This window comes from Nannobrachium achirus (genome assembly GCF_963921795.1).
Source record: "Nannobrachium achirus genome assembly, chromosome: 3".
NCBI lineage: Eukaryota > Metazoa > Chordata > Actinopteri > Myctophiformes > Myctophidae > Nannobrachium > Nannobrachium achirus.
This window is the reverse complement of record NC_137812.1, coordinates 42,238,309-42,260,621: the sequence shown is the minus strand read 5'-3', so window position 1 is coordinate 42,260,621 and position 22,313 is coordinate 42,238,309. Positions and strand designations below refer to the sequence as shown.

At 40.8% G+C, this 22,313-nt stretch overlaps 4 protein-coding genes across 4 annotated transcripts; 1 reads left to right on the top strand and 3 right to left on the bottom strand.

Moving 5' to 3' along the window:
• Window positions 1-104: 104 nt before the first annotated feature.
• wfikkn1 (WAP, follistatin/kazal, immunoglobulin, kunitz and netrin domain containing 1) lies at window positions 105-5,139 on the bottom strand (the record flags this gene model as incomplete). The annotated part of the gene is made up of 3 exons (XM_080722605.1): window positions 105-1,637; window positions 1,832-1,980; window positions 5,115-5,139. The coding sequence occupies 3 exons, from the start codon at window positions 5,137-5,139 to the stop codon at window positions 105-107; spliced, it is 1,707 nt and encodes a 568-aa protein (XP_080578731.1).
• LOC308282258 (ras-related protein Rab-40C-like) lies at window positions 3,581-7,686 on the bottom strand (the record flags this gene model as incomplete). The annotated part of the gene is made up of 6 exons (XM_080722604.1): window positions 3,581-5,449; window positions 6,024-6,246; window positions 6,806-6,883; window positions 7,099-7,159; window positions 7,290-7,350; window positions 7,524-7,686. The coding sequence occupies 6 exons, from the start codon at window positions 7,684-7,686 to the stop codon at window positions 5,142-5,144; spliced, it is 894 nt and encodes a 297-aa protein (XP_080578730.1). The 3' UTR covers window positions 3,581-5,141.
• Window positions 7,687-12,735: 5,049 nt separating this feature from the next.
• LOC308282257 (inositol 1,4,5-trisphosphate receptor-interacting protein-like) lies at window positions 12,736-13,583 on the bottom strand (the record flags this gene model as incomplete). The annotated part of the gene is made up of 1 exon (XM_080722603.1): window positions 12,736-13,583. The coding sequence occupies exon 1, from the start codon at window positions 13,498-13,500 to the stop codon at window positions 12,736-12,738; it is 765 nt and encodes a 254-aa protein (XP_080578729.1). The 5' UTR covers window positions 13,501-13,583.
• Window positions 13,584-17,746: 4,163 nt separating this feature from the next.
• On the top strand, window positions 17,747-19,285 carry LOC308281278 (calcium homeostasis modulator 1-like; the record flags this gene model as incomplete). Its single annotated transcript, XM_080721420.1, has 2 exons — window positions 17,747-18,292; window positions 18,785-19,285. 2 exons carry the CDS (start codon window positions 17,747-17,749, stop codon window positions 19,283-19,285), a joined length of 1,047 nt encoding a protein of 348 aa, XP_080577546.1.
• Between the last annotated feature and the right edge of the window lie 3,028 nt (window positions 19,286-22,313).

The window sequence follows — 22,313 nt, the reverse complement described above, 5'->3', positions numbered from 1 at the left end:
TTTGAATAAAAATATATATAATAAAAAGGAACAGATTTGGATACATAAAAGGTTTTCACCTGACAGTGACACCTGACATGATATGCTTGTTTGAGCAAATAGCTTTAATCCTGAAAGCGCTGCAACATCTCACATGTCTTTTTGTCCAGCACCTCACGGATTTTCTTGAGTCTGCGGTCAGTAATGGGTCTGACATAGCTGTCTGGTTGCACAACAGCCATGCCATCCTGCACTTCACCCATTACTAGCAAGGGGCCCTCTTCCATGGTAATGTTTGGACAGGGACAGCTCCAGTCTATCTTGGCAAGGGTAACCTCTAGGTGTTTAGTGTTAAAGAAATTCAGGCCCATCTTTTCATCCCTGAGGACGTCCTCAAGGCTGAAGCGGGCAATTCCAGAGTCCAGGTCCTCGATTAGCTCTGTCACTCGCCCTACAATGGCGAAGTCACTCCGGCACAGACTGGGCACCATCTTCCCTCTGACCCTGCAGGTCTTGCAGGGCTTGTTCTTTGGCTGTGGGCAGTTTGCCTCACACTCCTTTTTAGTGCGGAAGCTGTTTTGGTTACCATGACAACCGCCGTAGGCAAAGGCCTGGCACTGTTTCATGATGGAATTCCAGGCCCACCGGGCCTCCCAGGTCTTGCAGGGTCCCTGGACAGCAGGCAAGGAGCAGATCCCCAGTCCCTCACGTTGGCAGGATGACCGGCACTCCTCATATGTCCCAAAGCGGTTGCGGCTATCCTCACATCCACTGTTGCTGAATGGTGCACAGTTGCCCTGTTTGCTGTCATAGTACCAATCCACGTGCCGTTCTCGGCTGCACTCTCTCTGGTCTATCTCGGCCAAGCAGTCAGCTGGTGAGAATGGCCGCCCCATGGGCATCTCGGGATCATCAGAGAAGTCATCCTCCCCCCGGCGGATGACAGACAGTGGGTAATCAGCGTGGAGAGCCCCCGCAGCATTCCGTGCAATGCATGAGTAGATACCTGTATCCCACACCTGCGCATTGTAAATCACAAGCTGTCCAATATTTGTGATAACCACATTACCATACATCTGGTCGGGCCTCATGACGAGCCGCTCACGTCGTTCGCTCTGCTTCTCCCAGGTCACATCTGGTCTGGGGACTCCGACCACATCGCAGTGGAAGCTGACAGTGCCCCCCACATAGATGGACTGGTGGCTAGGATTAGAGAACAGTGTAGGAGGCATGGGATTCTCCAGGGAGGAGGTGGGTGTGGGGTGGGCTGTGGTGTCCTGGGGCAGTGGACTGGTATTCGGCCCAGCAAGGTAAAAGCGGCATGTGACCACAGTCAGGGTCACCCCGCGAACACAGGCCTCCCCGTCCATGTAGCAGCGGTTAAAGTAGGTGAGGCCATCAGAGGCACACGTAAAGTTTGGTTCTTTCTCGCAGCGGTCCTGGCACTTGCAGATGGGCTGCCCCTCCCAGATGTCACAGGTTGCTCCTTGTTGGCTGCAGATAAAGCCTTGACAGGTAGCTGCGGACCCAGGGTCTCCGTTTCCCTCCCCTCCACTTTGTCCATCTGGCTGGGCAGGCGATCCATCCGAAAACCGTGCAGCTACACAGCTGTTCAGGCCGCACACATTGGTGCAACACTTCTCAAAGTCAGCACAATCCTGTACAGAATGAGGACAACAGGATTTACTGAAGCAAATATGGGGTAGACTACTTATATCAAAACATACATTAAAATAAATATATATTTTGAAAAAATAAATACAATTATAAAGGTCAAAGAAAAAATGCAATTGTATTGATTTAATCATGATTTTCTTAAACTACTTGGGATTATTAAGATGTTTACATTCACCTCATCAACGTTGCACTCCCTCTCACAGGTGCTCTGTGCATCAACCCATAGATTATTGTTCAGTTTGTTGGGACAAAGTCCTGGATGTTCAACTTTGGATCCGGCCACACTTGCACACAATGAAAGCTTGGGGAATGCACAGATCAAAACTAAGAATGAATAAACTCTTCCTAAATACAGTTTATTTAAACCAGGTGCCTTTTGCCAGCGTTTATCACGTTTACGTCCATCCTTTCGGTGTTCTTGAGTATTTAAATGCATTGTTGCTCTTTTGCGTAGGCTAAATCAATCCCCAACTAATTCCATAACTCATAACAGGTCTTCAAGTTCGGAAAGATTTGCACTGGTCACTCAGATCATCCGTTTTGCGCAATGTCGGAGACAGGCACCGACTTGTTTTCGTGCAGAGAAGAAAATTAATGAACAAACGTCCACCGACCAAAATAAATGTCCATGTGGTGGATATTGACAGAAGAAAAAACATTCCAATCTTGCATTTAAAGAAAAATGATTACATTTGTTATAAAAAAAAAGTAGCCTACAGAACAATAATGAATAGCCTAGCTACTATCTTATTTTAAGTCCATTTTCCAGAAGAGCAAGACGGGCGAACGGAACAGCACAATGAGAAAGAAAGACACAACATCAGTCTTTCAGGGTGTGAATGGAGGTGGAAAGGGCAGCCCCTCTGACCGCCCCCATGGTCGTCCAGTGTCTGAAACTTTTATGAAGGAACACCATGCGCTTAAGCAACTGGACAAACATTGTAAAAACATCAAAGTAATCGTGGGGCCATTTTGGCAAGCTGTCCCAACACTAGTGCGCACGGAACCAAGCATTCCGGTGAGAAATCCAATCTTTATGTGTCCAGACAGAATTTATAATGGCGGTGCCATCCATAGGCTAAGTAAGGCAATCATTTGAACCCCTTCAGGGATCTGCGTGATTATTATTCCATTTATGACAGCTCAACTGCAGTTCTCTGCGCCCAAGTATTTTTTTCCCCACAATAAGGCCTATATTGATTCATGTAGCCGTTTTAGGCTAGATTGACCAGGCTATATAAGCAACCTACAAGATGTAAGAAAGAAATGCAATCTTAGTATGATAGGTGACTAATCATGAGGTGTGGCACATCATGTGTGAGAATAATAGAAAAACGTTGTTTATACGTTCTTGTCTAGACGTCTGTCAATTTACCACCATCCCTCATTCACACAAAGCCCACAGATGCCGCGGTCAGGTGGGAAGACGTAAAGCTCCACATTTTCAATAGTGTGCGACTCATCTTTGTCCCAGCATGGCTCCGAGGCTATGAGAAGCAACTCCCCTCTTCTTTTCATTGAAAGTAACCCTTCAACCTTTGGATGACTTTTGACCGCACGGTATTCAAGCTCTGCAGCGATGTCCCAGTTATTCGCGACTGCCCAGCATCTAATAAATGCAGCACCCCCACAGTTTTATTGCACTTGAGCATCATACCGGCCTAATACCATGGACTGGACAAAGACAACCAAGAGTTCCCACAATGTAATCACTGAACTTGATGGAGATTATTGGGTAGGGTGTTAATAACCAAAACGTGCAGCTTTTGTAAAACAATTTAATGAAAATGCAATGCCATTGTGCTTTTTAACCATCAACTCAGGAGTTACACAAGCGTTCAATTACAATCAATCTCAAATTCTGTATCTTTAGATTGGCAGTTCTTAATGTCAAACATAACTCAGGAGTTACACAAGCGTTCAATTACAATCAATCTCTTATTCTGTATCTTTAGATTGGCAGTTCTTAATGTCAAACATACATAGTGCTTTACGTTTGTTGGTCTATTGTTTTTTTCTGTAACACCACATAAACAGACACATTAATAGGAAACATGCACCTATTTGTATGTCAGGTACTGGTTACATGATTAGGAATGTTAAAAGTATAAATGCAGCCATTATACATTTCAGAGGCGGGAAGAATTTAAAGTTGAATAAAAACTGAGTACTGCTGCCTCAGTTGAACTTCACTCCAACTAGGGTATATAAGTAGCCTACATATTAGAAAAATAATCCAAACAATGGCTCACTAGACAAAGACCCTCATATAAAGAGCATTATTAAAATACTTCCCACATCTGATAATATAAAGAAAAATAAATTTGTTTCACACCTCGTTCAACCCGCTTAACCAGTCTGAAAGGTGGCCTCTCTATCGGTTTGTTATGAACTATAGAGCCAAGGGAGACCTAGATTATGCTAAACTAAGTAATTCCTTTATTAACCACAGCACCATTGCAGTAGCAGCAGTGTAGTAAGCACTATATGCAAACATTTCAGAGGACAAAAGGCCACGGCATTCAAGTCTGAGCAAACAGACTTGAATTTGCAAATAGTTTTCTTTTCAGCAGTTAGTGCTCTCTGAATATCTTAGTTTTAGCCTAATTTATACTTTTGTTACACAATCGTATTGTTCACCAAAATACTTCATTTTCAACAGATGAAAATCAGTTAATTCCGGCAAGCAATAGAGTCATGACGAAGGTTAATTTAGCCATTAGCTGGTAAGAGACATAGAAACAGTGATTACACTGATGTCACACAAAAATACAACAGTTAAAGTAATGATATCATGATGGAAACAGACAGTTTAGTGTCTGGTAAAGTAAATAGATCCGATAGACTGCCTTATAACTGCTGGAAATGGAAGAATAACTAATTTTTTTGGAGAATCAGCAAATTAAGACATCCTGGCTGGTCAATTTTAAACTATTCAAAAGGGAAATAAAATACATCTTTATTTAAATGGTTAGGCACCATTGAGGTTGCAAGAGATTCCAACCACCAAAAACGAAAGAATTGTTAAGTGACAAATACAATACCAAATACAGTTTCGCAAAACAGTCTAGATTAAACAAGCACAGATAGAACAGAAAACAAGCTGTCACAAGTTACAATTGCAAGTCCTATTTTAAATACTAAAAACAATCCTTTTCACAAATGTTCACCATTGTTCCTCCACGGTTTTGTTTTGTAGTGTAGCAAGTAGCGACAGTAACGGTCTCCGACTTAACATGGCGTGCATTTGTAACCAGTCCCGGTCACTTCTTGCTTGAATGTTCCAGGGAGAGGCAAACAAGATCCACAAGATGGCGCAAGTCAACTTCAAATGGAACAGAACTCCAACCACCCAAGTCAATTCCCAATGGTAAGCTGTAGCAGAATTCTATCCCCTTCTGAGGATCGATGCTATTTCCTGGCCTGGTGAACCTGAGGAGCACCAGTGAAGCTCATACTGTCCCCATGCTTGCAGCCCACCATCGCTATGATATCTTACAGTTCCCCTTGGAAGAAGATGTGGAGTTTTTGGGGGGGCTTTGTGGTGGCCTGAAGGACTTTGAGCGTTTCAGACTGTTGCCTTTGCTGTTGCCACCGCTGCCAGCAGACCCTGAGGCTGTGCTGTTGGCCACTGAATAGGAGCGTCCGTGCATCATCACAGCATTCATGCCATTCGCCATGGAGAAAGACTTGAGGTGGGACTTGATGGCCACAGGGAGGGGCAACTTGTCAATGAGGTGGACTGGTGTGCAGGAAACAATCGAACGGCAACAAAGGTCCTGCAGGCTGAACACTATAGAACCACAAATAGACATTTTATTTTATTAGTGTGGTAATTATAGTCCTAGGGAAACTTTATAGACTTCTAGGGTAACTTTTCCGCTGCCATTGGAAATGGCAGGGATAGGGAATCAATAGGGAATCAATGGAAGTGGGAATCAGTAGGGAATCAATGGGAGAGGGAATCAATTGGTCGAGCTTCACATGACAGTTACCTTACTGTAGGATATAGTCAGCAACCGTCAGCAACCACACTCGCAATTTCCAATTGCATCTTTCTAGTTTATTCTTATAAGATGGCAAGTCAATAAAACAGCACTCGAAGTGTGAACCACTTTAACCTTGGGAATGTCATTACAGGCAACACGTTTCCAAAATAGCATATCTACACAATTACGCATTATGCAATGTTGTTCTAGATTGGCTATTTTTTTGAATAGGGCTTAAGTGGTAAAACAGCTGGTTGGATCTTTTTGAACAGTTTTAATTTATATCAACCATGTCCTATTATAAAAGATACCTAAGGAAAACACATACAGTACACTAATACAAGCCGTTTGAAACATACAGGCCTTTTGTCTCCTTACCTCTGTTGGGCTTCCAGAATTTCTCCATGCCATGCCTCATCAACACGATACGTGACAGTTCTGTGAAGGACTCGATGACGTTGAAGTTGCACAACGGACTGACCTCAAAGAAGGTCATGCTATTCTTCTCAGCATAAGCCCTTGCTTGCTCCGTTGGCACCTGTCGTTTGAAGGCCAGATGAAGCCGGTTCCCCACTAGGATCCTCGGCACGCCTGGAGCATGCTGATGGAAACAGAACAGGACTTTTGTTTTTGTTTGATTCTATCACAGCTGGCGAAGCAACCTTACCTAATAAACCAAATCTCACAATTAAAACATGATCATTAATGATGTTTCTATGGTTATGTCTCTCATGCACAAGTATGAATATATCATGCAAACTTGCTGAGGAGGACAGACAAGCCTCTTTCCCAGTGCAGTAATGCTATAATATAAGGCATGGCTATTTTGTAGAGTGGAAAACCGGGTTAGGCTGAATTCAAACCAATGATAGTTTTCCTCCAAGCATTTTGGCCACTAAATAGGTGTGTACAAAACATCTGAAACAACCTTTGTGAGTATGCCTAGTTCACACAACAGGGAACTTCTGATTGGTTGCAGCTTTGTTTTCTGGTGTAAACTTAACACAAGCCCCACTCATGGGGGCGGTGGGGGTAGATGTAAGGGCACTTTTGACAACTCTATGGTTCATCTTTTGTACCTTTGTCAAAATCAATCAATAAATTCATATAAATAATGTTTTGGTATATCAAGAGAGGCAATACAAAAACATCCAATTTACCTCATCAATCTCACGGATCCAGCGGTCAATGCCGTCAAATGACCAGTTATTAGTGATGTCATAGACAAGCAGGATGCCCTTTTGTGAGAAAGTCAAACATGAAATGAAATATTAAACAATTATAATTTAGGCATTCATCATCAGTCATTCTTATGCAGAGTGTAACAAAACACAAGATCAGATTAAATTGCATGGACCCTAGTCAACAAACGACAGGATAAATGGACAATTAAAACATTCCCAACAAGAGAAGAAGGCTAGATCACAGGTAACATTTAACATGTCCTCCTCACCTGTGCCCCACGAGAGTAAGACCTAAAGATGGTACAAAATCTGCCTTGCCCAGAGGTATCCCTGTTAAAGAGACATAGATCAGAAATCACCAGGTTAACACTTCAAATTCATGTCTCTGGCATCAAGCATTTTGTTTCATAAAGCAATTTTGGGTCTGGCCGACTTGGAAGTAAACACAGCCTGTACGTACCACAACTCTAACTTCACTCTTCTTCCATCCAATAGGATTGTAGTGCTCTTGTAGTCAATCCCTAAGAACACACACACACACACACACACACACACACACACACACACACACACACACACACACACACACACACAATCATGATCATCTGTGATACCGACAATCGACTTATAAAATACAAAGCTAGTACTGTTAAAAAAAAAAGTATTGTAAACCTAGTGTTGACAGTCAACTCACCACTGCTATATGCGTAGGGAGACTCTACTGATCCGTCTTGCAAACTGTCCAGAATCTCTCCCTTCCCAACATCACTGTCTCCTACCAACAAGAACTTGAGGAGATAATCGTAGCTCTTGACAGGGCTCCCCTGGGCCCCCACCACCCCACCCTGAGCCCCCATCACCCCACGCATTGGACTCTAATGTTACAGAGCTTTGAGCTAGCCAGCGACGCCGTCCTACAGTTTGTTTGAAGCAATATTTAGCTTGCTAGCGAACTGTAGTTAACGTCCACGCCAGATGTAAACGAAACCCTCCTTTCAAGCCCGTATATAAATAACCAATGTTATTTTAATTGACTATGGGATCATACGACCTACCTACCAATACACTGGCTGCATTGTCTGTAGCTGTTAGCATAAAGAATCATAACAGCGTTAGCTGGCTTCATAGGCTGGCTTGTTAGCTAGCCAGCAGAAACGCAGTTAGAACTTTAAGTGCCCGTGATTCTTTAGAGTCGTTATAGTCCGTACGAAGAAGACACTTCACCAAACCACTTGTAATCCGTTTCTTTTTGTGTTGAATTCAAAAACAAAACCTCTGTAAATAGGAAGACCTGCCCAGCAAATCTCATCATCTTCGACTGTGTTGGAACTTCCTAGTTGTTTACGTCAGCAGCAACAATATCCGGTTAGGAGACGAAGCCCCACCCTTTCTTGGTGTAATAACTAATATAACAACACAACATAGACATTAATTTATTATTATACTAGCATATCATTATATTGTTGTTGTTGTTGTTGTTAATTATTATTTAATTTATGTGTATTCATTTTATGTTTTTTTCTCTTTTTTCTGCTATACCACCAAACTGTGGAAAGCCTTACCGAAGGCCATAAAGGAGTGTGGATCACTATATTTTGCCCTGAAAAACCACTTACAGGCAGCAGCCGTCCGCAACTGGTAAAAAAAACTAGCTAGCCCAGCCCTACCCTCCCCTGCCCCTTCTTTGTATATACGTAGGCTACTTACTTACTGTTTTTTTACTGACTCTTTTTTCTTTGTTCTCTCATTTTTCTTTTCTTTATATATCTACTGCATAGTACTGTGTTCTATTCGTCTGTCATTCAATGTTATATGAGATACTTAAATGGTTTCCTGTGGAAACAAGTCTTTTCATGGATCTCCTTTTAGTAGACCTTGTACCAGTGAACTGTACCGTCATGAAACTGTACCTTTTCCTATGCAAACTTCTAATAAAGTCTTCAATCAATCAATCAACCAATGTAATTTCCCATGGTGCTTATTGTTGCTTACCTCTCATTGGTTCTCCTTAATTTTGGACTCAGCTGTGGTAATTAACAAGCCACACTATAAAGAGTCCAGAGGAAACAAACAATCCCTTATCGTTCACAGCTTGTTGGGGCAGCTGTGTGGTTTATTCACAATGGTGGTGCGCGTGGTCTTCCTCTTCTCTCTGTTGTATGTCTCCGGGCTTAGCAGCGTCAAATTTAAAAGTTTACGTGACAACAGTCCTGTTGTTCAGGATGCTGAGCTGGAATGGGGGCAGCTGGAGCGGGTCCTGGCAGAAGAAGGGAGGCCTAAGTTGGCACACAAAATGAGAAGGCCTGCGTCTCATGCCAGAAGTTTGGTGCCTGACCATAAGAAGACTTATCGACAATCTCAGACTCCGCAAGTCATGCAGCTGATGCCATTGTTGCCGAGTACACCTGAGCCATTGCCGATTACACCTGAGCTATCGCCAAGACCTGAATTCATGTAGGCTTGTCACAATTAATTTTCTAATTGCAATTATTTGAGATGATCATTATTTTTGCATAATCATTACAATTGTTTCCCATGTTGAACATTTAAATGGAGGAAAGATCTACAAGCTCATAACGTGTTTGAGAGGCTATTTCTGTTTAAATGTTAGTCGTTTCTTTATTGGAAGTTATTTGTCATAGCTAAACTGCTATTTTTGTTTACTAAGAGTAAAACAGAAATTTAAAATTTCCTGTTCAATGTCAAAAACACCTGTCAATTGCAATATTTGTGATGCTTAAATCAAAGTTTTGTGATCATGACAGCCCTGCAGGCCCGTTGCTTCCGAAGTTTGTGCGTGTCCCGGCCTCCAAGGACCTCAAACCCCTCTTCAAGCCTGAGTCGGGGACCCGCATGCTGCCAGCTGCAGCCAAGGAAATGCTGCTTGTGACTGCTCCTCCTACATCTGCTCCAACAACCCGACCCCCAGAGATTGAGGTTCTGTGTCACATTGATAGAATGTATGTCAGGGCCAAGAAGTCTCTGTTCTCTACCTTCGACGCGTACAAGTACCTGAAACTGGGCGTCTGTCTTGTCAATCAAGCAACTGCAGATCACTACTACCTCCTCTACTTGCTGGAGTCAGAGTGTGGTTTCCACACAGAGGTTAGTTGGAGGGGGGAGTAGAAGACGACTGTCAGGCACCTTAGGTGTTAAGGTTAATCATTACTGAGTGAACAGGACTTTCTCATTTACTTGGCAAGACCCTCAAGTATTAACTTGTTGAGTTTACAATGCACTACATGGAGGGAGTTCATTTGGTTGCAAAAGATGTATAGTGGTGTGATGTCTGGACTATTGTCAAATTCCAGAGCGCTGAAGACGAGTTTCTCTTCTCCAATGTCCTCAAATACGAACCAGAGTCTACAAATGGAATTGTGAGGGAAGTTCCCTTTGATGTCCCTATACAGTGCCGCTATCACAGGTAAATTCTTATATCAGCAGTAGGCCATGTGTGAAATTATGCTAAATTTGTATTGACTCACTGAAAGGCAAGACGGTATGGTGATTTAGCTGAACATTAAATATGACTTGTACAGCTGTAGTGGTATTTGGTCTCACTGTTTTTCTATGAATACATTTGGACCATGTGGTAACACTGCTGGTTTCCAAGTGGTACTGTATGAATATCAAAATTAAATTTCTCCCCTGAGCAAGCAGGTGTGCTCACGGGCTCAGAATGTGAGCCCTTCACAGCGGACCTGGGTTTGACATGAAAGTTGGTTTGAGTTTGAACCCACACTTGACTTTTGCAGGATCCATCACTCCTTCCGTGTTGGCTATAGGCCTAAACTACCAGAACCAGTTTTCAGACCACTCAACTCACCGAATACCGGTGGTGTATCCCTCACTGCTATGGATGGTATGTTACATTTAATTGATCCTTTAATATGACTGATTCATTTGAAGGTGGGGCCTATAATTGCCCTACATGACAACCGGTGCCAACCCCCCTTAAAAAAATCTTAATCTGCCTGTTTTTATTCAGAATCATGGAATCCCGTCAACAGCTTCACCATGGGAAAGCCAATGTGCTTTGAAGCCAAGCTATCTTCTCCAAAGCCAGCGGACAGGGTTTACATCAACAAGTGCTTTGTGACTGACACCCCAGACCCCGCTTCCACACTTAAATACACTGTGATTGACAACCATGGGTAATTTCAAAATGCTTTGCTGTTTCAGGAACGTCCATATTGACATGTGCTTCAGGAACAGATTTGCCTGACTCCTCTTCACATTTGTTTCAGTTGTATGAGAGACGGCATGGTGACTGAACAGTCAAAGTTCCTTATGTGTCCAAGGACAAAAGTAAAGTTTTGCATTGGTGCCTTCAGGTTCAAGCAGAATTTAAGTAAACCATCAAAGGTATTCTGAGCCATGGTTGAATGCTGTAACATGAGGACTTTAAATAATAGACTATAATGCAGCACTTGTATTCCTAATAGACAATAATGCAATATTTGTATTCCTTTGCTTGCAGCTTATGTACCTGCATTGTGAAATAAATGTGGGGACTAGGGATGCCACTAAAAGTCTAAAGACATGCAGTTTTGACTTGAAAACCAGAACGTAAGTTCACTTTTGATTAATATGAGATTGTACATGTGCTGCCAAAATGTACTAAGTTGCTCTCACTCTCCTCAGGTGGAAGGAGTTGTATGGCAAAAACTCTGTATGCGCCTGCTGTTCTGACCAGTCCTGCTCCAGCTCTGCCCAGCCAGCGCTAAGATGTAAGTTTACTAGTTCTGTTTAACAACTTTAATCCAATATTCACCAAACATGACTACTCTAGAAGCTCTAAAACTAAAGACTCTTGCGAACTACAAACTACAAAAATGACAGGTGCATCGAGGAAGAGACCAACACTGGTCCGGTAAACTGAATAAGAACTCCACACTTTAGACCTTCATCAGGCTATAAGATGGCCTGATGAAGGTCTTAAAAAAGACTGAAACGTTGTGATTCCCCATTGAAATTTTGCATTTGAAGTTGTAGCTCAGCCATTTTTCAAGTTTATTTGGATGGGTCTGCGCATATTGAATGAACACATGTGTAGGCCTAGTGTAAATGTATCATATTTAGCAAGAATGCTACGGTACCCTTGGATTTCATGGCATGGCGCAATCATACAAAACATTGTTTAATGCAACATTCTCATATTCAATGCAGTCTTGCGGTAAAACATGTCTTAATTCTTTCACAGCATTCAAAACTATGGTGTCCACTCCTGCTTGGGAGGTTGGCGATGGTGGTAGCAAGATGGCTTTGGTGCCCCAGTTCAAAAGCGTTGGGCCTGAGATGGAAGAACCCGGGAACTATGTGCCCCAGTTCAAAAGCGTTGGGCCTGAGATGGAAGAACCCGGGAACTATGCTGACTTCCTAAATCACTGGGAGACTGATTACAATGGTTAATGGAATATTGCTTGATTGTTATCAAATTATGTCAATAAAATTCCTAACTCTTACTTAATGCTTGCTCCCGTTTGAAGTTCATTTTAGGCAGGCTGACAACACATCACAGGATGCATACACATTTCTTGATTCCATTTGCATAGTTGTACACTAACAAAAAATAATTGTTACTTGGGTTCATTCTAGCATTCTAAATTGAGATTTAGACCTGAATTCAGAGGGGAGAATCGCTAATTCCTGTGTCTAGGGCTGCAGTTCGAGAAGCCAGTGAGAAATGGCTTCTGTTAGACTGACAAACCTGGTGAATAAAGCCAACAGGCAAACTTGTGTTGTAACACTTTAATGTTCACAATTTTAGAAAACACTGCATCCTAAAGGCTTATGCATCACTGAAACACTTTTAACACTGCCAACAGCAATGACTGCTGCTTCCACAATGGGTCATTACAGAGCCTTGTGCTCCCAAGACTTCTGAGCTGACATAACCTAAAAGCTCAATACCCCATGGAGCTCTTGTGTATGTGGGCTTGACTTGGCACATAATCCTGTATTACTATCGGGCTGTTTTTGAGCATCTCATGGAAATGGTTAACAGTTTTTGTGTAGAGGGCGTCATTGACCACAAGGGGGTGGAAGAGATTCACTGGCTTTGCATAAACTACAGCAGCTGGCAGTTCAATGTAATTTTGAGCCAATGGGTTCCCAATAAGAATATGATGCAGCTGTCTCTGTCTAAGGCTTTCCCCCATGGCTGCCAACAACTCCTGCAGTCTACTGTCCATCAAGTCTGGATGCCACTGCTTTGGATCCGTTTTCAAAAGCAGATGCACTAGGGCGGTTTTGAAGTGAAAATCTTTAAGTGCACTTCTTCCTGTCAGTGCATTCTGCTTTATGTGAAGGAAAAGTACAATTTCAAGAGTCTGAATGTGACATGAGTTTTGAGGTAGACTTCTGGAGAGATGTCCTAAGAAATTATCCTCCAGGATGGTTAGGGAGAGTGGCCACCAACTGTCAGGGAAGTCTTTTGAGAAGCAAGAAGGGAAGAAAAAAGCATCTGTGTTAAATTTGACTACAGGGTTGATGTTGAAACGTAGCTTCTTCCCGGATCTGAATCGAACTACCAGGGCACTCGTTGCATCTAAGCTGCAAAAGTTCAGTTCAAACTCATACTTATGGGAAATCTGTGCCCATGCCTTTCTAATAGTACTTTGAAACCATTTAGTAACTTGAGTTTTTGAGAGGAAAGGGGTGTTCTTCATGCATAGAGGGCCATTGAAAACATCTATTTTGTCATGGCCTGTCTGATTTTCACAATGGAGTAGGCATAGAACATCATCTCCCATGTTTGATTTTTCACAGTGGCAGCCATTTTGGCTCTTAACATTTTCCACCATCTTAATTTGACCACAGTCTTCATGTTGGTCATTTTTCAGGTCGCTCCCAAACTGGCACTGAAAACTATATGGCTTTGATGGTTTAAATGGGACAATGATGTTATATATATCCTTCACCTCAACCATCTTTAAATCTTCTATCATCATGCCTTTCATGTCATTCGTGGTCCTCATGGCCTGCAATAGATCATTTGCAAACTCCTTCAAAAATTCACCTGTGGTCCAACTCTTATTGGGTAAAGTTCTGATGCATGTAGCATGAAAATATTGTAGAGTTTTGCTGTCTGGCACAAGCACTTCTCCAGATATGTTTACACTTACGTTAGTATCTTTAGAACTACCAACTTTGTTTTTCTGTTGGGAATTTCTTGCCAGGCGTTTTCTGAAGAAACGGATCATGGAGATAAATGAGAATATGTTACATATGTACCCCAAGTAGTCCTCTTCCCACTCAGTATTGGGTGTATCTACATGGAGTTCGTCTGTTGTCTTAGCAAGGAGTTGTAATTGTGGCCCTTCCTGCTCTGAAATAGATACTTCCCCTATCTCAAGCCCTAACATACTTGGTCCCCGAGAGGAAGCTGTCTCTTTATTGTCTGGAGAGGGGCTATCGTCATTCAGTTTAAATTGTCCATTTACACAGGGCCCACTTGGTTTGTCCTCAAGGCATTTTTGGAGAGGCTTTGGGTCTATTTCAGGCATACCCTCATCTGCTTGTGAGTGTGACATGTGCAGATCAAGTATACCTGTATGACCTTCAGTTGGTAACTTATCATAGAGTTTGTCTTCCTGGGAATGATTGTAGTTAATGGGAGTTAAATCTTCTGCCGATGGAAACATATCATTTTCAGCACCTTGATTGTCAGGCTCAATGGGAACTTCAGCCTCACTTGGTTCCTTGTGAAAGACTTCTAGGTCAAACTGAGGTCCCTCTTCTTCAACTTCTGTCATTTTCTGATGAATGGATGCCACTTCCTGGTCGAGCCTCTCCCCTTCTCTCAGCAACCGTTCTTCACGCTCGTGTGTGTCTAATGTGATTTTCTTATCCAGTTCCTCAATCCTGGGGTCCTCCCTTGGATAGATGATCAGACCCAGAGCCACCAGAAACACTCGAAGTAGAGTATCCTGCATCTTTGTGAATCTTCAGTCTGTGAATTGATCATACAGAACAAAGCCATACTCAATATTCATTATTCAAATTGTCATAATACTCTCATAGTGTGGTTTTAGTATTAGTGCAGGAACCAAAAGCCCAAATGTTGACTATAGCTCTCCCCGGGGTAGAACAAAATGTGACATTGTTCTTTCATATCTTTAAAGGAGTAGTTCACTCAAAATGACTTCTAGTATCTATTGATTACTCATGCCATGGAGAGTTCAATAATATTTTTTTGTATTAGTCACATTCCTAAGACAAAAATGATTAGTAAATTTAACCCCATTGATTCCGGATGGGGACTGAAATGCATTTTTGTCCCCATCCGGAATCAATGGGGGTACATTTATTGTAATCAATGTGTTGTCTAAGGAATGCAACAAAAAAGCCTTTTATATAGGCCTTATAGTTGAAAATAAAGTAAAAGTAAATTGTAATTTAAATAAAGAATAAATAACTTAGGTCCTTAAACCCTGTGGACCCCACACGTTACTCTTCTAAGATGTGATTCTGTATCATTAAAACTTTTTAACCAATGATTTGTAACACCTCTTATTCCACATGTTCAATGTTTTGTATCTTTAAGATGTCCTCTTTGTGAAATGGATGTTCAGAAGTTTTACTGCAAAAGTCATGACATTCATCAGATTCTGACGTGGTGAGTCACTTCATGGATGAATTGCATGACTTTTGCAGTAAAATCTAAACTTGTGACAATCCATTTCATGAATGGGACATCCTAAAGATATGAAAAAACAATGTGACATATTTTGTTCTACCCCGGGGAGGGGTATCTCAAAAACTAATGCCATTTTGTAGGGTTTGGTCCAGCTCTTTGTCTGTAATGATTTAAAAGAATAGCTTACCATGAAATATAAGAACAAAAGACAATAAAACAGTTGTTTAAAAAAGATGGCATGTTCATATTGACTAATTAGGGCACAGCATGAGGTTGATGCAAAACAAGGGGAAGAAGTCACTTCCTTCATAATTTTAAAGCATCCTCCTTATGTGCATTGTCAGTAATTAATTACGTGCACATAATATCAAGTTGTGACAATAGAACTTACCAGTATCGTAGAATATCACAACCTTCTGTTCATCAATGAATAGCTAGAGAGGAGGAAACTAGACTAAGCGTGCACAGCATTAGGCTTCGTTAGTCTCTTCCTATATTAGGTGCAGTTTAGTTGTCTCTTCCGTCACCTATTTCCTGTGTTACTGTGCCCTAGTGTGTAATGGTGTGATCATTTTGTGCAATGCATAGCCCAAAACAGTTAGAGCAGACTTCCTGTTGCAGTCCTGCACAGTTCACCGTTATAACTTATGATATGAACCATTAACTTTGCAGTAGTCAGTGTGTCCTAGGATTTGAATGAATTTGATAGACCATAAATTATAATAATAAGGAGTATTATTTATACTATTAAACATAGATGTCTGGCCAATAACTTTATCAGACAGCGCTAAACAAACACCTAATGGTGTATGAGACATGGTTTGTATCCATCTCCCAGAGTCATACTACCAGTATTTTAAAGGACAACTTTGGTTTTTACAACAAGGGTTCATATTTTAGATTGTAATTAGAGGAAAGAAAAGATGAGTCTTAAAATGTTTTCATTTACCTCTTTCTATTGTTTTAGCGATTTTAGTATTTTGATTTCAGTGGTTTGGGGCATGAGTACAAGTGGCTAGATATGTCTTTTTAGACACAATAAGCTGGCAATTTCTTTGTTACTATTTACACCAGCACCTATAAGTCACATCTGCCCATGAGAAAATGGTCTTATTGTGTCTAAAAATACACATTTAGCCATCGTTAAAATCACTAAAATGATAAAAAGAAGTGAATGAAAACACTCATCTTTTCTTTTCTCTAATGACTATCTAAAATATGAACCCATGTTGTAAAACAAAGTTGTGCTTTAACTGGTGTGTCTAGGATTGCCTTATTCTGTTGGCTACAGCTGATAGCCAAGTATAGTTTAACATGATAAAGGAACATGATTTTACAGTTTGAAGTGCATTTTTGAGGAAACTATTCTGTTGTTGGCATTGTCTGAAACAGATTGACTGAACAACTCTCGCATACAATAAACAAATGTCTATAAGCCAAAGCCACTGTCATTTGAATGGGTTGGGACCCATTTTTGCATGTCTAGAATATTGTGTTGATACAGCTCAACGTGTTTGTTCAGGTCATGTTTCAAATGCCTTTAAATAATTCAGAAAATCAAAGTTCTAATAATTATGTTAACACATAATTGAGCAGAAACTGTAAGGCAAGTTATATGTGTTAATTTATATGGGAAAGAGATGTGATTGTTACATCACAGCAGAACTGAAGAACAGGTGAAGGGAGTGGCATGAGGACAAATGATGTGGTCTGCTTTCAACATCTCTATAGAGAGTTCCAGAATGGACAGAGTCATCCAAGGGGACAGTCTGTAGTAGAACTGTTCATTATTCATTATGGTCTTGACCCACGTTTGAAAGTATATTGCCAGAATTTGTCACACTGGAAACCCAGGATTACCGATAAAGGACTAAAGTACATTGGGTAAGAGATGGGATTTTTTCCATTTAATCAAAAACTGGTCGCACTGTGTTTTTGCCAGGAATTATCAATCAAATCATTAAAATGATGTGTTTTAAATGTGGTTTAGAATAGATCTATCATTTATGGTTCACACAAACTATAATTCTAATGCATCTACTTTCCATAATTTTCATTTGCAATAACAGAACAATACTATTAAATCTCATTTACTATAAATATAATATACGTATATTTGCTTATTAGGATATTTATTTTACAGGCATAGCAACGGTGGTTCAAGATCACACTTGTTTATTGTGGCCCATTGCTTCTACATGGATTGATTTCTAATAATTGTCCAATCATTTCTTCAGATTTGATCATTTTGAAAACAAAAGACCTCAACGCTCAAGATGGATAAGTTTCGTATGATGTTCCAATTCCTCCAGTCCAACCAGGAGTCTTTCATGAATGGCATCTGTGGTATAATGGCCCTCGCTAGTGCACAAATGTATGCCGCCTTTGAGTTCAGCTGCCCATGTATACCAGAATACAACTACCACTATGGGATTGGACTACTTATCATTCCACCTATATGGTTCTTTATGTTAGGTTTTGTGTTGAACAATAATGTGTCAATGCTTGCTGAGGAGTGGAAGAGACCCATGGGGAAACGGAAGAAGGACCCAGCAATCCTTCGCTACATGTTCTGTTCAATCACGCAGCGCTCCCTGATAGCACCTGCAGTGTGGGTATCTGTGACTCTGATGGATGGAAAGAGCTTCTTGTGTGCTTTCAGTATCAACTTGGACTTTGAACAGTTTATGAATACCAGTCTTGTTAGAGACATGTCAGAGACGGAGAGGATGAAACTGCTGGCAAAGATCCCATGCAAGGACCTATTTGACCCGGCTGACGAACGAGAGGCAGCAACAAGATACATCAAGTGTATATCACAGGTAGGTGGTCATCACTGCTCTCAATCCGGCAAGTCCTGTGTTTCCATGTAGGACAAGACAGAGTACAATCCTCAGTGTTCATTTTACTCTAAGAGGGTACAAGTGACATAAAAGGGTACACTGACATAAAAGAGCCTCAAGCTTTTTATGTCAGTGCCTTTTTCTGTTTTGTTTTTGTGGACTTTATTGCTGGCCTCTCGCACCTGACTCTAGCTTACGGATTGAGTTTAGAGTGTAAAACCTTCCTACTTTATTAGCATAGAAAGGCTGTGCCCTTTTTATCAGAGGGGATATTGTAATTTTCTTTGCATTACATTGAAATCAACTTAAGAGTTCACTTTTTAAACTGTATTCGAATAAGAAAATGTCCATTCATACATCTATTGTATATAGACACTTATTCCAAGTGATTTACAATCTACATGGTAAACTACAGTATGTTCTGTAATCTGTACCTCATCTCATGCATGGATGCACATTTATATGTTGCAGGCATGTGGGTGGATGTTCTTGCTCATAATGACCTTTGTGGCCTTCATGATTCGGGCCATTCGACCATGCTTCACTCAGGCTGCCTTCCTCAAGACCAAGTACTGGTCACACTACATCGACATTGAGCGCAAGCTGTTCGACGAGACCTGCAAAGAGCACGCCAAGAGCTTCGCCAAGGTTTGCATCCACCAATACTTTGAGAGCGTCAGCGGAGAGATGCGCAGTTTCCACCGCCATGGATCCAACGGGGATGACAGTGATGATGAGGACGAAGACAAGAAGAGAAGTGATGAAGACAAGCTTCTTGGTATACGAGCCCAGGATGATATGAATAAGGTTTTGTGGAACTGGCACACCTGTAAGCCTCCTCTGGCGCTGAGGAAGGATCAGCCGGATGGCCAGGAGAATACAGGGGCCAACGGAGGGCCAAATATGTTAGCTAACGGACACACCCATGATGTAGAGAAAAAGGAGTGGGCAGTGTATTACAGCAAGGTTTAACTATTCCAAAAACTGAAAAAGCTCTGTTGCCATAGATCACTTTTCTGAATCAAAATAAAAACAAAATTACCACTTAGAGCCCTCTTTCTAAAGGTTTTTGAAAATAGCAGATCTACAAGCTCACAACACAAATATTTGTACACTTTAGAACATTTTCGCCTATAATGACATGCCCAAAATAGGGATGCAAGGGTTAAAGGAGTAGTTCACCCCCAAAATGACATTTTCTCTATTGATTAGTCATGCCATGAAGACTTGAGTTCAATAATATGTTTTTGTATTCGTCGCATTCCTAAGACAAAAATAAAAATAAATGATTATAGTCAATTTACCCCCATTGTTTCTGGATGGGGACCCAATCAGGGGTCAGAATCAATGGGGGTAAATTTAGGGTCAAGGGTCAAGTAAATTTACCCCCATTGATTCTCACCCAAATGCATTTGGGTCCCCATCCAGGGCCTTGTATTTAGGTCCCCATCCAGGCCCATGCATTTGGGTCCCCATCCAGGGCCTTGTATTTAGGTCCCCATCCAGGGTACATTTACTATAATCAGTTTTGTCTGAGGAATGCGACAAATACAAAAAAATATTATTTAGCTCAAGTCTCCATGGCATGACTAATCAATAGAAAAAATTACATTTTGGGGTGAACAACTCCTTTAAAGTGGTTAATATTAATAGCAGGTATGCGCATGCGTGAAGTGAAAGGCAAATCGGGTGGCAAATCATGTTGCAAAGTGAGTTTAATGTCGTTTAATGCTCATGCATCTGTTTGGATGCATGAGCATCCAAACAGAAGAGCAGAAAGTAGTTTTTGCCACTCAGTAGGCGTTCCCGCATAATGTCCGGGTATGATGATGATGTCACGCATATCCTCTATTGTAGATATATTAGAAACATAATACAAAGTACTGTTTCATTCTTTAAGACATAGAAATGATTGAACATAATATAGAAACTCTTAATTTGTCACTGATAGTTTCCCCCTAAATGGCATGTTAAATATAATAGCCAAAATGAAAGATCATCAGGGTTATCAGGTAAATCATTGTCTACTATCATATGTGTGTGTGTGTTATTTCTGTCTTGCATACAGAATATTGAAAAACAAACATAGCATATCACAGGTGCTGGGTGTAGTCCAAATGTTGCAGCCCTGTTGTCTTCAAAAACAAAGACCACAAAAGCCTGGATCATTGATGAAAGCACACTACCAAGAACAAGGCACAAGTATAGCCTATATAACTTATACTAACCTTGTTATATTGTCACATTGCCTGAGCATTCTGGAAACTAACTGCCTTAACCCAGTGGTTTTCAACTTGTGGGTCAGGACCCCCAGGGGGTGACAATTTACAGACTTTTAAGATCAACAAACTATACTATAAAAACTGGTCAAATATTGGCCAAATTGTCATATGAAATTATATAAGAAAGAGGCAAACATTTTGAAAATAGCTGATCTACCTTGCGTTTTCACAATATTTATCTGTGCAACCGAGTCAAACTAAGTGCAATGCCTCAACTTCCAGTTCAAATATGATTATTTTGGGTGGTCACGGCCTGAAAAGGTTGAGAATCACTGACTTAAACATATTGAATCATTGTTCTATCCTGGGCCACCATTACACCCATTATTCCCCAGGCACAGATCAATACTTGATGGCAGCCATAATTATGAGCAAAATGTGCTGCCTGTGGTCATTGTTATAGACCCTTTTGAATCCAGGACACAGGACATTCCCTGAAAGCTTTCTTGAGTATCTGAAACCTGATGTTGTCACAGCAAGCTAGATGACAAGAGGACGAATACAAATAAGAATACTTTTGTGTAAATGAATGCTTTGATACAAAGGAATAGGAGGTTGGTAAATGTGAAGGGACACTGGTGGAGTGGTGTGGGGGCTAATATAATTGTAGCGGCGACATATACTAGGTTTTTACATATTAGTCTTGTTATTTAGATAATTCTAGGTTGTTTGGCTGTATGTAATACAGTCGCAGTCATTTAGTTATGTAAATGTACATTATTATTCTATTAATTTACCTTTCCATAAAACAGTTTCATCAGGAATTAATGCATATAATAATGCAATTCTGTTGAATCTATATTCAAGGACATGTTCTGCCATGTGTTTATGCCAGTCTAAGCATCTAAGCACTTTGATGTTGACGATCTTAGCAGAACAAAACTCAACCAGTCCAGAGGATCCAAATATTTTATTTTGCATTTATTCAAAACAAAAGGAAATGATGGAACAAATGTTTTGGCACTAAAGGCATTCTTCAACGTGTTCTATGGAATAGAATGTCAAAAGGGCAAATCATATGCTTCCTCTTGTTATCTAAAACGAATTTGAGTCACAGGTCTCAAATTTGAATGTGGAACATTATTATATTAAGAAAATGTTTAATGATTATTAATATTCAATTCGTATTTTAACACACTTCTGCATGATGGCTGGTTGACAGAGAAACATTGGTCTATTTGCAAAGTGTTGTGATTGTTAAGAATGTAATAACAATGTTTTTAATTGTGAATAATATGTGAATAATAGAAAATGTATATCTGCATTTCATTTAGTTTATTCTTTTGATATAGTCACTACTCACTACATACATAATCACTTCATTAGACAGCCAATTACATTATATTTTCCTGACTATGAACAAACCTTATGTTAGTCTTTGTGATTATTTTATAATATGCAAATTACGGACTGGCTTCAGAACAGTTTGCACTCTACCGAGGGATTTCTTGTTGTGAATGACATTAGTCATCAACCTCATATCAGCAGGTTTCCCATCCAACTACACAGCATCCAGTTGGGCATACCTGATGCTAAACTTGTGAAAGCACATGCAAAGCCAGGCCAAGGAAACCAAGGTCAATATTTGCATCTCTCTCTTTCTCTCTCTCTCTCTCTCTCTCTCTCTCTCTCTCTCTCTCTCTCTCCCTCATATACTTCATCGACCGCGTGCTGCTTGCTGAAAATGAAACTGGAAAAACAAAACTCCTATTATATTT